At 43.9% G+C, this 18,775-nt stretch overlaps 1 protein-coding gene across 8 annotated transcripts in view; it reads right to left on the bottom strand.

The window, feature by feature from the left end:
* Positions 1-18,775, bottom strand: part of sox5 (SRY-box transcription factor 5) — a 107,622-nt gene that overhangs the window by 73,335 nt on the left and 15,512 nt on the right. For all 8 annotated transcript variants that reach the window (XM_053313745.1, XM_053313742.1, XM_053313743.1 and 5 more), the window contains exon 2: positions 7,402-7,597. In XM_053313745.1, the coding sequence (XP_053169720.1) occupies positions 7,402-7,596 (195 nt within the window). In that variant the 5' untranslated portion in view covers position 7,597. The remainder of the gene's footprint in view (positions 1-7,401; positions 7,598-18,775) is intronic.

The raw sequence follows: 18,775 nt of genomic DNA, 5'->3' as shown, positions 1-18,775 counted from the left end.
CGGTTGTCTGGGTGTGTAGGTGTGTGTGTTGGTGTGTGTGTGTATGTGTGTGTGTGTGCATGTGATAGAAAGACTAATCTCTATAAAAACATATCTGCATATGAATGCAGAATCTTCAGGCAACGGACAAGATTTTGATTTCGGTTTCCAGCCCTGACTAGTGTTAACCAATCACATTTGAGAGCGAGGATGGCACTTGAAATGTAGTCAGCCATTTATTCTACAGGAGCATCCTTTGGTTGTATGAGGGTGACCAGTTGGGAGCCAAAGAGCCCCTAATCCTAAACCCTAACCCTAGCACATTGGCAGAAATGACACCTATAGGCAATATCAATGCTTGTGTATCCTGGAGAAACATTTGTGTAGTAAAAGAAACTAATTGCTTTCAAAGTCAGATTACACAACTGCTTTTGCTTCTGCATCTCAAGTTGTTAATCTGTAAACCAATAACCGGCACACGGAAGAGGAAGCTTCGGCCCGGAAGCCACAAAAACATTGGCCGTTGCCCCTCAGAGGCTGAACTGTCATGAGACGGTAGCGGACAAGAGAGGGTGCATTCCAAAAGCATCGATGACATTATCGCATAGTAAGGCGGAGATGGTTCTCTAATCATTAACTTGCTGGCAGCTGGTGGAAGTGGAACTTAATACTGTGATCACAGTCCACAATGAAGTCATCTAGACCCTGAGTGACTCAACATTTTTTTCTCTTCTATTCTATAGGCAGTTTTTAAAAAAAATATAAAAGCATCCATCTGAGCAGAAGAGAAGAAGGAAAAAAAAAACCCATCCTCACACAACACAAAAGTATTGAGAGAATAAAGCAAAGGCAGAGGCTTTCAATATTGACGATGCTTTCATTGTCAGTGGCCAAACACTATATGAGAGCTACAGCAGACCATTATCACTTGGCGTTTTCTACAGTTCGCTGACTCTCTCTCTTTGGCTCTGTGTGTTTCCACACTCTGAATAAGTCAGCTCGCTCAATAATTCACTAATTCTCCCAGCGTTTTTGCACATGCATTGTAGTATCGGAGGGACAGAGTGCAACAGCGATGACACAGCTGTAGGAGTTGTGTTTATATATGATGAGGAGTTACAGTCACTGTTTAGGCTGCTGATATGCTCAGTGGAAGGCCGTGGAACATGCTAGGAACGCGTCTTGTGATCTCACAGCCCTGAAAGACTTTACTCTTCTTCCCCTCCTCATCACCTGACCAAGTGGCAGCTCAACCTGCTCCTCTCTTTCCTCCCTTTTTTTCTTTCTTTGTCTCTCCTTTGCCCTCTCCTGTTCTTCAGATTAGGGAAATTCAAGACTTCAAATGAGCGGCTTTGTGATTACGAGTTGCATCAGCGCAGGCACGACATGCAAATGTTAACGAGACGCGGGGAGAGAACGAGCGTAAGCGGCTAGAAGTCAAAGAAGGAAAGAGCAAAAAAAAAAGAGGGGGGGGGAGAGAGAGAGAAAAAGAGAGGCGATGTTATTAGGGGAAATGAGAGAGAGAGCGAGTTGACAGAGAGAGAAAAAGAAACAGAGAGAGAAAGAGAGAGCGAGAGAAGGAAAGGAGGCATCTTGAAGGCAGCGGTCACACCTGTCACATCCCATTTATCTAATCCAGCGCCTACTTAAAACAGCCGCACTCTTTCTTTCGAGAAAGATGTCGCGCAAACAAAACAAACAGAACAAGAATACGGGAGGGAAGAGAGAGGAGAGAGGAGAAGGGAGGGGGGGGTGGAGTCGATGAGGGGAATGAGGGGGGAGAGCAGGGTTGTCGGATCTCTTTTGCTCTGTCTAGAATCTGCCAGGGAGATGTCATCTCGCTGCGTCCAACAATGAAGGTCATTTCCCAATCAAAGGGAATTAGCGGGGAGCCGTGGCTTCTTCAAAGACCTGGTACATTAGGGCCCATGACATTATTTATGTGTGAAGTCAGACAGACAGCCTTATCCCAAAGGCAACTTAAATGGCTTATGTTTTTTTTTTTTTTTTTCCCTTAACCCATCAACCTTCCGGCATATAATCCACGAGCCTCGCTGACATTTTTTACCCCGGCGATTTTGCGCGGCGAAAAAGTCCAGAGACAGAGGGATCAAAACAGACAAGACACAAGACGGATCCTCTATTGTAAACCAGTGTCACTTAGCCTCTGCTTGTGTGTGTGTGTGTGTGTGTTTGCGTGCTCCTGCAGCAGCAACGCGGGGTTGCAAAAACTTTTTTCTCATCAACATGCATTTATTCATAAGTACAAACAGGAATTCTGGATACTGTAAAAAAACGTTCATGCCCTCGTCTCGGTTGCATGTGTGTGAGCAGGTTTTTGCCATTTCTGTGCGTATATGTGACACTGTGAGTGCACATAGCCTGTAGGTGTGTGTGTGTGTGTGTGTGTGTGTGTGTGTGCAAATGTGTGAGTGCCTTGCATATATGTATTTATATGCACTAGATGTGGCAGGCTGGCAGTGTGGGCGGTTCTGCCTTTAGTTTGCAGATGTCAATTCTCTTCCAAATGACTGGAACAAAGTAAAAATTGCGCCTCACTCTCTTTATCCTTTTACTGCCTCTGCAATGGAACCGAATTAAACAACTTTTGTCTTCTTAAGCTCATCTGTGAGGGGAGGTTGGTTTAAAAACACTTAACTCTTGCCAGAAAAAGGAAGGGAAAAAAATGCTATTTTTTTTCCCACAGCCTGCACAGATGCCGCTGTTCATGTTCTTTTTTTTTTTTTTTTTATATTCCTTCGTCTCCTTCCCTTACTCATTCTCTGTTGCCCAACAGAAGAAACTATCTACCTCCTTCCCTCCCTCCCTCTCTCACTGTGTGCCATAGCCTGACATGTCTCGGGCTTTGCAAGGTGCATGTGTGAAAAACAACATTTGATGCTTGGCGCATCGTCGTGGATCAAGGCATGGACAATGTGACAGTAGGAAGAACTGGAAACAGCTGCTCAACTCAAATACATACACACACACGTGCAGAAACACACACACACACACACACACACACACACACATTGGAGAATGTCACTGATCACTCCTGCAGGGGGGTAAGACTTATCTTTACGCCAGAGCTGCCAATCTCCACGACATACACTTAACTCACCTCCGCTACACTGCCAAACACATACACACACACACACACACACACACACACACACACACACACACACACATACAGTAAATCCCTTTACATGCCATGGGTAAACACAGACACTGTCAGTTTTGACTTGGAGGTCCCTCAGGCTGGGACAAGCAAGCAAACACACATTACTTTGATCCTCCTGTTCCAACACTATGGTTGAGCTTTAAATCCCCCAAATTTCCAACATATCATTATTTTAGTATATTAATATTAATGATGATTTAAAAAAAAACAAAAAAAAATCATCATTGAATTACTCACTAAAATTTGACTGTCCTGATTCTAATAGTCTAATTGAAGTTGTCTGAGAGTCACACATTAGCCCTTCTCCTTATCTAAAACCATGCAGCTGTATTTAGTGTGTTTTAAATAGCAGTTTGGCTAAAATGTATGCCAGTATATTTTACCACGACCCCTCGCTGTTGACAGGCAAGCGTGTGTTGATTCATTAGTGCATCACTGGCATGAGAAATTAAGTGTGACCACTGTGTCTCAAGACTGCTCAATGACTGTGTTAAATCTGTCAAATTCACATGGACGCACGCACACGCACACACACACACACACACACATCGCACAAACAAATAAAAAGAGGGAAAAAGGAAGAGCTTGTGGAGGAAAAATGAATAAGAAATAATGCCTGATGAAATATCTGTATAGTTTTCTATTGGGTTAGCGTGCATCCCGCCTGTTAATGAAATAATTAGTGTTTGTCCATTAACACATTGATGAGAGAAGATGCTCGCCTCTGCCTGATGTGAAAACATTTATTTCTGCAAGAAAACACAAACACAAAAGATCTGAAAGAAAGCAAGAAAAACAAGCAGGAAAGACAGATATGAAAGAAGATGTGTGCGTGCGCTACAGACCAATAGGCACCTTTTTTCGAATGCAGTATTGGGTTCGAATCATTAAATACAGCTGAAAATTCATCAGTTGCCTTCCCATAAGGTATTTGAATTGAGCTCCTCTCAGCCAATCAGGGTCCAGCAGCACAGTGAGAACTTCACATCCAATAAAACAGCCTTATAGCTAAACTGCATTCATTTGTAAACCATCCTGAACAGCACTATTCTTATCAAGAGGCAGGGTCTGTATATTTATATAAGCAGCACTTTAAAAAAAAAAAAAAAAAAAAGGAATAATCCGGCACTTTTTTAGTCTTAAAAGTATGTGAGAGTGCTGTATTTTTATGCTCTCTCTTTCTCTGTGTGTGTCTGTGTGTGTGTGTGTGTGTGTGTGTCTGTCTGTGTGTGTGTCTGTGTGTCTGTCCACAGCTGCAGCAGGCAGGTAAAGCGGCGGGGCTAAAGCTGAGCAGGCACGCGAGGCATCCGGGATGAAGAGGTCAGTGTGTAGCCGAGCGCTTCTCCGCCGCCGTGTTAATTTACTATGACAAGATAAAGCTGTAATCTCGTCCCCACCCTCCACCAGCCGCCGCTACACAGCCTCCCCCCTCCTCATCTCTCCTCTCTCTCCCTCACTGCCTCACTTCCAAGTCAGCCCGTCGCCGATGAGCCATTTACCCCCCCTCCCCACTCCGCTATCACTTTACGCCAATTGCCCTGGGAGACTGAGAGAGAGACCCCCACTAACCCCCCACAACTCCCTTAGAGTCCCACCAACACACCCCCGCCACGTAGTAAATCTCCTTCTCCCCCCTTTTTTTCCCATTTCTCTCTCTCTCCCCTTCTCTCTCTCTCTCTCTATTTCTCTTCATCCACTCTTCACTGGCAGTCAGCGGCGAAGGGATTGACGCTGTAAACTTAACACACATCTTACAACGTGCCAAGCAGGCAGTCGGATAAGCCCTCATCCCACCCGCCAGACACATACTTGCCACTTAATAATCCACATCAACTATTATGCTGTGTATGAGCACCCCCCCCCCCCCCCCCAACTACCCTCCCATCCCACCCCTAACAACACAAGTCATCCCAAACCCCACATAAACACACAAACACTTTCCTCCCTTCGGCTGTCAATAAATGGACTAGAAAGCAGTTCTGTTTCATTTTTAGAATTTATGAGAGTTTTTTAAGGAGGGGATGGAGAGTGTATAGCATCAGTGCCTCCGTAGTGACCTAAAAAAAACACAAATCTGCACAAAATAATGTGTTTGGAATGGAGTGTTTGCGTGTTGTTGTGTTTTTTTTAACATGTTGTAAATATATAAGATAAATGTATCTACATGCTCCGGAAGAAATATTATCACTGTGTGGCTACAGATAACCCAGCGTGGGTGTGTGAATACGTGTTTCTGCACGCCTGTGACTTTCCCACATGGTTCCAGGACTTTGGTTTACAGTCGGCACCTGCCACAGATGCAGAGTCCACCATGGGAGGAGCCTGCAGGCAAATCAGCGGGGCTAATTACAAAATTAGCTTTCCATTACAGCTCCTAAGCACTGTTTCATTGTTTTACAGCATGCAACAATTTGCCAGTCAATTTGGGGGGAAAGGTCGGTAGTCGTTATCAGAGCACTGTTGTGACAAGGTGTGTATCAAGGTGAGGGTTAAGGAGAAGGTAAGATAGTGCGTAATGTGCCAGCACTACAAGGCAAAGTGAAACACACTGTTTAACATGACTACTAAGCGATTGATAATATATTAATAATGTATGTCTTACAGAAATCTTTAACAAATGCACTAAAATGTTAATCACATATTCCCGTGGTGGATAGTCAACATTTGTTACACAAGCATGATTTTAAAAGAAACTAAATAATGCATACCAACATACCATCTAACACCAAATATACAGGCACATAATCACACTTATGTATTGAACATGCATTGTAAATCACACCACATGTATAGAATGTGTAATGCCTCACAGAAAATCTTAAAAATGCAGTGTGCTCACACACCATGACCAACAGAAGTTCACAGTAAGCCTGTATACTACAAGGTCTACACACTAATGTTTATAATGAATCACAAAGACGACACAGCGCAACTGTACAAACATGCACACACATGCTCTTACACATACAGAGCCATACATTCAACACCACCGCACAATGTCACACTTTATCCCCAAGAAAATGACTCACTGCAATGGCTCACATTTTGTAGTCACGCAACTGTGCATCAAATGGGCTCAAGGCGACGGCTGGTGCCGCTCACATAAAAGCAAAAACACGTGTGCACCCAAACAGTAGCCTTGAACCTTCTTTTTATTTCCTCCCCCATTTTGGAAGAAAGGAAAAAAATAAAATAAAGCTCCCAGCGCCAAACTGCTTTTCACTCACAGGAAAAGTCGATTTCTGCCTCTTTAGAAATCTCATTATCTTCATATCTGCGATGAATCACCAAAGAAATATCACACGTTTAGTTTCCTCATTGTTGAGATGATGAAAAAGGTGACCATAAGTGCTAAAGTAAATATGGAGTTTGACAGCCATTACCATTGATTTAGTTTTGAATATGCAGAAAGAGAAAATGTTTACTTTTCCAGAAATGACTGGGAATTCCATAAAAGCAACACAATGCTAATTATTTTTAGCGTGTTCAATCCCTGAAACTATCTCATGTACCCTTTCAGAAAGATAACTTCTCTTTTAGCTCAATCCTTCTACAAAAACAACACATTTTTTAACCAACAATTATACTTTCATACCAGTGACATCTACTTTCCCAGCTCATTTAGTGTGTAAGTGGCTCCTGAAGCCAATATCAAAGACTGAGCGAAGCTAGCCCTCAGCGCTAGCTCTCTGCTGGAGGTCAGGATTACCGTGAACATAATCTGATCTCGGGTCTGTGCCCTGAGGGTCATTTTCAACCCTGAGACTCTCAAACACACACAGACACATGGCCCTTATGGAAAGGAATGCCAAGGGCAGAGAGCCAATGGAGAGTGTATGAAGCCAAAGAGAGCGCTAACATGAGCACGAGTAATAGGAAGTGGAATATTTTTTTGAATGGAAGGTAAAGGATGTTTAGCAGTTTTAGCTGTTAGCATTTGTTCTTTTTTAATACTGAAGGGATTCAAACTACATTTCCCAGAAGTCTACAGCAAACCTTTCAACTTTTCATCAAGTTTGCTACACAATACAAAAGTAATGTGAATAATATAGTCACTTATGTTGTAAAAACGTATGACCTATAACATACTGTGGGTCACACCAGTCTGGACCTCTTCAAAACATCGACCCAGAGTAAGCGCCCGAGGCCCGCCGTCACCCCACAGGTGGGTGCCGTCGCACCCCGAGTAACATTAAGCAAGACTGGACGAAAAAAAAGAAACGGGCGGCTGTCCTTACCATGTTGGGGGGGCTGTCCAAGTTACGGTTGGGGGGCGAGCGAGGGGACACCTTGCCGCAGTAGGATGCCAGGGGGAGGTGGATGACACGGCCCAGTCCCTCGCTATCCTCATCCTCCATTCGCTGTCTGCTGGTTGCCATGGTTACCTCTCCATCTGTCCCCCCATATGGAGAGGCTGGTCGCTTGGAAGACATCCTGGAAAAAAAAAAAAAGAAGGAGGAGAAGGGAGATAGAAAGATGGAGAGAGAGAGAGAGAGAGAGAAAAACAAGAGAAAGAGTGAGCATTATTCAAAGGATGATACGATAGATGGACGGCTGGAGTTGGATGGAGATACAGATAAATATGGAGGCTTCCTGAAGGTAAAGCTACTTCTTATAAACTCCTGGATGATCTGATTCGACTCTAAATGCGAAGCCACTTTGCTGTGTGCTTACTTTTAAATAAATAAAAGCATTAAGACACCAGCAAGTCCTTCAAACAGGTTGAATCCCATTCAGCTCATGAGGCCTTCTTCTTCTTCTCTGGATTAGTTTGTCTTTGTCATACATTGAGACGCCCGAGCTCTCGCCGCGCAACTCGGCACACAATATCACCCTTCAGTCAGGTCTGTGAGCACCCAGCTCCTTGGCAGACCTTCAAAACCCACTCTCAGGTCTTACAGTATGTTTACCATGGGGGCCATTCAACGTTCACATTTCCAAAAGACGGGGCCAGAGCTGTAAATGGAGCCCGCTTGCACTGGCATTGTGGAGGAAATGACCATGTCTTGACAATGGGCTTTTTAGAGAGAGAGAGAGAGAGGGAGAGAGAGGGAGTGAGAAAGAGTGAGAAAAAAAATAAATAGGAGAGACTGTTTGAGAGCAGTATGCACGGTGACAATAATATGTGTTTATGAAAACCTCTGGACAATAGAGGAACTGGAGGAAAATGGCTAGCAACATGAGGGCCCTGCTGTTTGCATTTGTTGCCGAGGCTTTGTTCCCTTGAAAAGAAGGAAAGGATATAAAGCCACATCTATTAGGTGAACTCTGTCTCTCACAAGGTAAATTTGCCTCCCCGTACTTCAGCTGAATAGGGATGCAGTGACTATGTGGCAATAATAGAATTTAATGTGGTTCTCAGCATCGCCTGAGTGCTTTCAGATGCACTTGTCAGCCTTGAAGCCACTGCGACTATGACCCTGGGTAATAGGCTGCTAACGCTCAGTCGCACAGAGGCAACACATGACAGGGATGAAGGGATGGAGTGACTGAAAACCCGTGGGGGAAAGGGGAGTACGGTGGTGAAAAAGTGGTGGAAAACAAGAAATAAGCAACAGGCGTCTAACTCAAATTCTCCCTTTTTTCCTCTTTTGATTGAACAAGCATTTACTCCTCTTCTCCCAGCTTTCTTTTCATCCTCTCTTACACCAATACAACAAGATTCGTCATCCTGTCTTTATCATCAAACCATACCTTGTCCTAGTCTGATTTGCTCTGTCTTTTCTCTCTCAAATTCCTCCCCCCTTCTCTCTCTCTCTCTTTTTGTGCTTGTCTCCGGTAAACTGATTACACTCTTGACTCTTTTGGATTTCCTCTGGACTGTACATCTGGCATTGTTCCTAGGAGCAGCCCTGCTACTAATTCATTGCTTATTTACCTTATGACAGTGGAAAGGCAAACAATATTGAGTGCTGCTCACTGGAGGCGATGAGGAAAGTGCCATGCTAAGAAACACAACATGTAGTGTTATCACATCTTGGAGGGGGAGTAGGGGGGGGGGGGGGGGGGGTTACAGTCAAAATCAAATACCTTTTTACTTTTTCTTCTATTGTATGTTTTGTTAAGGCCAATTCTCCACCAGTGATGTAACCTAATTATCTGTAGATTTTTTACATTTTTTCTCCCTGAAGATTTTGGCCCACAAGATTGATAGACCTCATATAATTTCAACCAATTTACAAATCGGTGTTATCATCTGCACATTGCTGAGAACCTTTTTATCTCCCCGAGCGTAACGTTTTTCAGGAACCCCAGACTTTGTTTTCTTTGCATGCATTTTTGAGTTTCAATGAGCTTTCAAAGGTCGTACAATTTGGTCCACTTATGAGTGACCCATTTGATTCTTTTTATTTGAAGTTAAATCAGAAAATTACCAAATCGTAGCTTTTTATACAGCTTTAAAGATTTTAATGACTTAAGTTTTCTACGCTTTTTTTTTTTATCAAGGTTTATCACCTAATCACTTGTTCCATCCGTAAAAAACAATGCTGGACTGCTTTGAGTCTGAAGGACAGTGTGTACAGAAGACAAACGCACAAACCTGCGCGTGTACTGACAGTTGTGTTAGTCAACAGAGTGGAATGTATATCTGCAGTTCATTTCTTTATCTGTCTTTCTGTTCTATCTTTACAGGCTTGCTCAGCAATAACTGACCATAAAGATTTTCTATTTGTTTCTATGACAAAAGACTCTAGAAATAACAGCACACAGCTATCATTAAAACCAATTGATAATTAAAACTGAGAATGACTCACGATAACATTTATGGTATCTGTCAGCTGTATTTAAAAAAAAAAAAAAAAAAAGTACGTGGGGAATGACTGAGAAGAAGGCTGTGTGTGTGACTGTGTGTGTGTGCAAGCCTGTGTGTGTTATTCTACACAAGATCCAATGTGAGCAGCAGGCCCAGCTGTACAAACTACAGGGCTTTGAGCCACGCGGCACACACACACACACACACACACACATATGTGCGCATACATACAACAGAGGCCCTAACACTGCAGGTCTGTCTTCATCACTGCCTGTTTACTTTACCTCCTTTCACTCTCTCACACTGAGGCCTTTTGTTTCAGACACACACACACACCTCCCCTTGTGTCCTGTGCACACCTCTGCCCAGCCATAACCCTGCGTACACACACACACACACACACAAACCGCGGGGTCAGCTTTGAATCCTCTCACCTCGCCAATGTTACACGTTGGCTCAACAGTAAGCAGTTCTTGTTTTGTTGTTTTTTTTTTACATTTTTATTGTCCATCGTTTAATTACAGTAGCCGTGCTGACACGTCTACATGGTACAGACAATCTGGAGACAGGAGTAGTTACACATTAACACAGAGGAGAACAACACAGATATCCAAAAACTCACAGAGCCCTATGCACTCTCTAAAGAAAAGAAGTCTCTGGTAAACACTTAATTTCATCATTTGTTTTGCTGTGTTTTTTTTGCCCCTTTTCCTCTTCTTCTTCTTCTTCTTCTTCTTCTTCCCCCTCCACTACTCTTCACACCCGTGCACACTCCCCCTCCCCTCCCCTCCCCTCCCCAAACCCTGCCACTACTTCCTCGGAGGTGGGTGTCTATGAATGGGGAGGCCATTCACAGCTCCTCTCCGGCTATAAAATCCCCTCTCTCCCTCCCGTTCGCCTTTGAAGTGGAATTACTATACAATTGGGCACGGCGGGTGTGCAGGTTACGCCGGCTACTTCATTTAAAGTTTGGCAGGGCTGTCACGCCGGCGGAGACCTGGAGGAAGCTGCTTGAAAGCGTGGAGCGATGCAAGGATTAATTTTTTTTTTTTTTTTTTTTTAAAGATGAGGTTTTTATTAAGACGATAAATTGGCAGAGGCGTCCAGGTCATAATTAGAGAACATTAGCATAATTTTGTCCCGTTCCGTAAAGCCAAAAAAAAAAAAAAAAAATCAAACGCCTCCCGCCAAACATGGTCCTTAACACACTTAACACACATGCTTCTAGCTCTTTCCACAAAGCAGCACAGTAATGATATTTCAAATGACACGACACCGTTGCAGTAATATTGCAGTGTGACAGTTGGGGGGGGGGGGGGGGTTGTGTATTTTTTTTGATTTACAAATCACTTGAATAAGTCAACTCTACACAAACAAAATTCTAATCTGTTGTTTGTCTGCTCTGCTCCACAACCTCTCATTTCTCATGCAGAAACCACACACACACACACACACACACTCATATATACACGCACACACACACACACACACAACTTTGTACGCACGGTGAGAGCGCTAAGCTGAGATTAGAGCGCCACTTCCCCTTGGCTTTTTGATGATTAGCGGCTCCTCAGTTAAGTCCCTCTCATATCACATATGTCCACTGCTGCTAAGTCACTAATCGGACAGCGACGGACGTCCATTAACCGGCCAAGTAATCGCCATCGACGGTGGTTAACCGTCTCCTGGCCCACGCTTACTGTAATCAACGCGTCCATTTCATGTTGGCACGTCAGCAGAGGCAAGCTTACGCACACGCAAGCATGTTTTAAATACGCGCAGAGAGCTTATGAACACGCAAGCAAAAAAAAAAAAAGAAGAAGCCACACACACTCAGATACACACACTCAGATGATTTAAGTTAAAACGGGGGCAAAGATGTGTTTCAGTTTCAATGAAGGGTGAGAGAAAGACAAAACAGCCATCGCAGAAATGTCACAGACTATCTCATACACACACACACACACGTGCCCGGCTCCCTAGCTGTGTGTGTGTGTGTGTGTGTGTCTGGCTGCTAACATAATCATGGTGCTAACTGCTCTTGTTAACTCCTCTACTCAGAACAAGCTTTCAGGGAGCGTGGGAGCTTCCTCTGGAGAATTCTACAGTAAAGTGTGTGTGTGTGTGTGTGTGTGTGCGCGCTCCCGCATACACACGCACTGCTTATGTGTACACGCGTGCGCTCAGTCTCTCTTTAAATTACAAGCCATTATTTCAACCACTACACTACACAAACTCGCACCGCACAGTCGAATCCATCGTCTCAGTGCGCTCGCAGTAAAAATAAGCACGGCGGCTAATTCCAAAGTGCTGTCAAAAGTCAAAGTGACATTTGTGTGTGTGTGTGTGTGTGTTTTTTATTTTCTGTCTTTTTTTTCCCCCTGCCTGTCACTCAGGTGTGGGTCTATTTGTGTGGAAATGCAAGCTATCTTTGAAATTGTTCTCAGAGGGAATGGAAGGGCATATTAAAATAGTTGAGCGGAATGTGCCTTTTAGATAAGGCGCCTGGGGCATTTTGCCTCCGAGGAGCCGACCGCAACATTTACATCTGTATGACACCTCAGGCGGGAATTTAAACAAATGTTTCCCCCTGTGTCGCGCTATCACTTACTTTATTGCCATCGTTTTCTTTTTTTTCCTCTCTCACTCTCTCTCTCTCTCTCTCTCTCTCTCTCTCTCTCTCTCTCTCTCTCTCTCTCTCTCTCTCTCTCTGTCCCTCTCTCTCAGTGCATCACCCAGTCTCAGCTTTCAAAAATGATTTCTCTCCCTTTCTCTCTCTCTCTCGCCTCTATCTCTGTCACACACTCTTGAACTTATTTTAACATCGTCTGTCCTCCTGCTCTTTCTCTCTCGCTGTCTTCTTGTCCCTCTCTCCCTCTCCCTCTCTCTCTCTCTCTCTCTCTCTCTCTCTCTCTCTCTCTCTCTCTCCTCTTTCTCTCCCGGTGTTGTCTTACCCACTGTTCCCTCTTTACACAATCAGCTGTTTGTAAGAATGTCGCTCTCCATCCCTCCCCTCCCTCCGTTTCTCCCTTCTTCTCTGTGCAGACTCTTAAGGATATTGCCTAATATCTATTTATAGGCTGTCCTTTTGAACAGTGGGAAGAGTGGGGCAGCAACAGAAAAGAAAGGCTTGAGATGGAGGGATAAAGATTAAGGGAGGGAGGACCTGAAGGGAGGGAGTCCATGATATTTCCCTTTTTCCCCTCAATGTGGTTAACACAGAGCTTTTTGGCTGTTCTTGACAAGCATCCCATTAAGTTTTCCAGACTTTGAGAGCAAGCGTTAAGCAACTTCTGAGCATGGAACTCCCAACATTTTGATATCAAAAACAAGCGTGAAAAAAAAAAGCGGCATAGAAATTGCAGTGAGAATACTGTTTCCAAAGATGTTTTCACATGAACTGTAACAGCACCGTAACATCGTAAAGTAAAACATTTTGTGCTTGTTAGTATTGATGTAACGCGCCCGCTGGCTTTTCCCAGATGACTTTCTCTCTTGAAGTAAACAGTGTGTAAGAGGGAGAAAATGTGAACACAGCTCCTGCCTGTATATGCTCACAACGCTCATATACACATGCAGGCACACCCTTACACACTCACACACACACACACAAAGAGCCAGACACACACGCACAAAGCATCCTCTGTGAGGTGCCCTAAATCGGCAGCCGACAGCCCAAACCGTGTTTCCTGTCCAGCTTAACCACAAAAGGCAATAACACACAACCCTAATGTCACCACTGTTAATCACACACACACACACACACACACACACACACGCTGGAGACAGAGTCATGTGTTGTGTATATGTGTGTGTGTGTGTGTGTGAGCGGAGAGAGCGGAGAGAGCGAAGAGGGTGGGCGCCAAAGACGTGGGCTAACTCATGAGGCCTCTGGGACAACCTCTCTCTCTCTCTCTCTCTCTCTCTCTCTCTCTCTCTCTCTCTCTCCCTCTCTCTCTCTCTCTCTCTCTCTCTCTCTCTCTCTCTCTCTCTCTCTCTGTCTGTCTGTCTCTGCCTCTCTCGTCCATTCATCCACCCAAAGCTTTAGTCACCAGCAAGGCATCACTCCACATACTTTCCTTGTCATGTTTTCAGCTGAGGCTTTTTTTTTTTTTTTTCCTTTTCCCTTCTTTAAAACCTTATTTATTTTTTTTACACTGAGTCACCGCACGACGTGATCGTCGCTGACATTTTAGCGAGGAAGGAAGGATGGAGAAAAGATAGAGGGAGGAAGGAAGGAGAAGAAAGTTTGTGGCGTATGTCGGTGTCGGCATCTATCTACGTATCTTATCTATAAAAAATGCGAGGGAATCGACTTTAGGCGGTTCCGTCCTCTGTTCCATCAGTTTAAAGCAGGAACAACAGAAGACAGCTCGTGGGAAAATCTTGAGTCTTACCATAGAAAAAGAGAAGAAGAGAGAGAGAGAGAGAAAGAGAGAGAGAGTGTGTGTGTGTGTTGGAAGGGGGGGGGGGTGAAAAGAGACAGACGAAGAGAGAGGAAAAGTGCATCCGGTGGACGGCGGCCCCGCTCCCCTGGTGTTTGCGAGGGGGAGACGCTGCATAATGTTTATTGAGCGAGGGACAGTGTTTTTCCATTGTTGTGCCAGGCCACTATTTGTGCTGCATTTGTTAAGCAATCCATAAAGGAGTCACAACATTTGTCTCACTGTCAGCGACTTGGCCTGCCCCTGGTAAACCAGACACACACACACACACACACACACACACACATATACACACACAGACGCAAGCTCATTCTCTCACATAAATGACAGCACACAAACACACACACATACACTCCCAGCTGGCCTCTTTCTTTCGCCCCGCACTTTGAAACTCTCCCACCTCTTCCCAAATGGTCTTCTCCCTCCTTTTTACTCAGACCCTTCCACCCCCCCCCCCTCCTCACACCCTCTCTCTCTCTCTCTCTCTCTCTCTCTCTCTCGCTCTCTCGCTCTCTCTCTCACTCTCTCACTACCTGGTAAGACAGAGGTTTCATTGTGGCACTCTGGGAGGGAACTCTGAGCTTCTAACACTGTCTCCTATTGTAGATTGGAAGGATGGTGGATTGAGAGGGTGAGGGAGGTTGGGGTGTGGGTGAGTGGGGGGGGGGGGGGGGTGCACTATAAGAAATGTACTATGATTTTTATCAACTGGCAGCAATTGACAAGTAACTTACTGTAAATATAGCAACTGTAAAATAAACCAGTAATTTGATGAGGCTGTACTTAAAATCACAATAAGGAACTGGTAAGTGTGAAATGAAGCACAGTAATATAATCATACTGCAGCTATACGGTTACAGTAGCTGCACGCGACTGTGATAAATAAGTCATTTTATATTACTGTGTATTGGATTACAGCACAAGGCATTTTACAGTAAATCAGATTCATGTAATGCTGTCAACTTTCAAATGTCAATGAGTACTCAACCCAACTCTTTCAATAACAATTATTTATTAAGTGTTGAACAGGGATTGTGCACATATACAGAAATCTAATGGCATTCTTCCAAAAAGCTGAATAGTGAACTACTGCAGTTATATCTGTGATGCACTGTGCTAATGATTTTCACTCACAGGGACAGCAGAGTAAAGTAAGTTGTTGACCCTTGATGACATATTGGTTCACACAAAATGTAGTAAAATAGCCTGTTGCCTGTTAGTCTATCAGCTCAGTGTGCCTGGTTTCTCTTTTAACAATTCTCTTTGCAGTGTTTAAAAGCCGATCTGTTGACCAAACAGCACAAAACATGTTGCTGTTTAGACCACTATTTACTGACTAATAACACCAGTGCAGTCCTGTAGACGCTTCATAATGAAAGCCACACAGTGGTACATCGGTGAGAAGCTTTTAATGTGGAGTAGCAACAGCAGGAACTGTTTGGACTGCACGGACATCATCTTAGCACAGTAAATAAGAAAGTTTTCCTCTCAGTGTTTTCACTTCTTATAATTTCCTAATACTCTACCATTTCCCCTCTAGTTATAAAAGTAGCAGGGACCATGTGCAACTTTCTATCCTATAACACTTATGAACCCACTACAAGTAAGACATTAAAATAAATCACTGAACTTGACAATAAGGTAGACACTGTAATTTCCTTTATTCAAAACATATGTGAATAGGACCTTCAAGGTGGTGGTGAAGTCAGGTCTCCATCAACAGCATCCACACAGGATCTCAGCTTCAGGTTCTCCTGATGAGTAACAATCAAACTATTACCTTAATGTACCATTTTCTCTGTGAAAACTACAAAGCATCATTTGTCTTCAGCCAAAATGAATCTACATGTAAAAATCTAAAAACAGGCACATAGTAGAAGAAGTACAACTACCACAAGAGCTGACTGAATTGGATTGTGTCTGTGAATTTTCAAAGAAGTACTTATAAATAAATAAAAAGCTTACCTAGCACAGTGAGGAGAGGGTTGATGGGGGGAGAGACTGGACTCATCAGCAGGATAGGTCATCACCTGTGAGGAGAAGAAATAAGATGAAGAAACATCCAGCTGGGCAGAGGTGGATATGGAAGACTCAACACAAGAATAGAAACAAAAACATCTTGGAACACAGTAATTTAACACAGTTTGGTGGTAGACTGTATTCTTCTTTGCTTCATTTTGCCATCCCTATCAGACCTAACGTTAGAGTAATTATTGCGTTACAGAGGGTGTTGTTTTCGCAATGACCTGGTATGAACAGAGCTGAGTCTACAGTGCTCTCACATGCCCTTTGGAACGCAGAAGATATTAAACTAACATCTGTAACGTTGACAAGTTAGATTTGTAGCATGAAGCTACTAAGATTCAGTTTAACAGGTCACTAGCTAATGATATAATGTTAGCACAACACACTTCTATTAAACATGGAACTACAATGACGAACTTGGTGTAGTAACCAGTGTTAGTCAGGATTTAGTGTATTAAAGTTGAAATCACTTACTGGTCAGTTGGTGATGTTGGTGATTCCTCCTGCTGCTCCAGCTCCAGATGTGACTTTTTTGTTTCCTAGTATAGCGATGGAATGTTCTGGAAGACTCGACTGGTATTGACCAATTACGTTTAAGCAGGCTTTGAACGCATAAACAGTCCGTGTGGAGAGCGAAAGAGCTGGAAGGCATTGGCCGAAACGCAATCTTGGAACTCATCGGGTATCATCTAATAGTGAATTCGTTTTTTTAAATTTATGTTCATTCATATGCTTATATCTGTTTATAGAGATTAGTCAAAATGTCATCTGGACTGTCTCAAGTTACTAATCTGACTGTAAACAATGACCAGCACCCGTAAGAGGAAGTCTTAGCCCAGATGTCCATTATCTGCCTCCAGAGGTTAAATCATTGTCTGACACATAGCTTCCAAGATTGGAATAGTCCAAATTTGTTGCGTGGTTACTTTCAGAGTAGTCTGCGGTCAAACGTTAGCAAGGTAAAGTTAGCAAGCTGTAGGATGTCAACAATTCTACATTATACATTTGTGATACTGTCTGACAGCTTTACACTGGACAGAAACAGAGACGGACACAAGCACTCTAAAAAAGAAAATCCTTTAAAGTTACAAAGCTTCCAAAAAGCTGTCAAGTCCCAAACCGGCTGCGGTGAAGTACTCTGGCACCTAGCAAGACTCATTGACGCTGTTCTGTTTTGAGATCACGTGATGCTGTTCTTAAACTCAACCAGCCTGTCATAACCTCATTAACTCTGAGAAAGAAGAACTGAAAGTAACAGTCTGCAGAAGCATTAAGAAACACGGCCATCTTGAAGTACTTGATTTCATAAGATTCAAATACATGATTTCAAACTAATGTTTAAATTGATGCATTTGCACCATACATTTGAGGGTTTATTTGGAAATATTTCAAAATAAAGTTCAAATTAGTGATTTATTTTACAAAAGGGAAAATACAACAGCTACTTGAGCTACACTACTATAATGAATACTGTGATTTATGCCTTGATTGGTGGATGAGAGAACGAGATGATGAGAGGTGTGAGGAATACGATTCTTGATGGGCACACACACACACACACAAACACACACACATGCACGCACACGCTGCTGGAGTTTTCCTGCTCTGTCGACAATGCAATACCTCGACCTGACCTCTGACCCCCCCCCCCTCTGACCTCATGTCATATGACCAGACTCTAGTTAGCCAGGAGGAACACCTCTGTCTGCTTGCCTCAGTGCTTTACACACACACTTTCTCTCTGGTTCTCCTCTAACGCTCCATCACTCTCTCTCTTTCATCCCTTCCCCCCCTCACTCCTCCTCCTCCCCGTCCTCCCCCTAACCTATCTGTAAACAACAACAACAACAACAAATGCAGCCTAATACCCCCCCCCCCCCCCTTCCTTTCTTGTATTGGCTATTGGAGAGGGTCAGCTGATTGCACTGGGGTGGGAGATCGGGGTGGAAGAGAGTTGGAGAGTTGAGTTGAGGGGGTGGGTGGGAGTGTGCTGAGAGAGGGGAGGAAGTGGGGAGGAGGTGGGGGCTTTAGCATTCTCCTCTGGTATTTTTCTGTCTGTCGTTCTTTCTTTCCTTTTCTTTCTTTTTGCCCCCCTCTCGCTCCATGGATGGAGACACGGTTATCAAGGCTCTCTGGGGACAGACAATATGGCCCAGACAATGGCCTCCAGTCCGAGATGGAGGAGGAGGAGGGAGGGAGGGGGGCAGAGAGAGAGAGAGAGAGAGAAAGAGAGAGAGAGAGCGAAAGAGAGAGAGAGAGAGAGAGAGGGAGAGGCCGGTACAGGGCCACAGGGGAAGAGAGGGGCAGAATGGCGCATTAGTTTGCAGAGCACGGACACTCTACTCAATTACTCTTCTCTCTTTTTCTCTCGTCTTCGGACACACACAT

Source organism: Scomber japonicus, chromosome 23, assembly GCF_027409825.1.
Source record: "Scomber japonicus isolate fScoJap1 chromosome 23, fScoJap1.pri, whole genome shotgun sequence".
NCBI lineage: Eukaryota > Metazoa > Chordata > Actinopteri > Scombriformes > Scombridae > Scomber > Scomber japonicus.
Note: the sequence above shows the minus strand (reverse complement) of the source record. Positions and strands in the feature narration are given on the sequence as shown.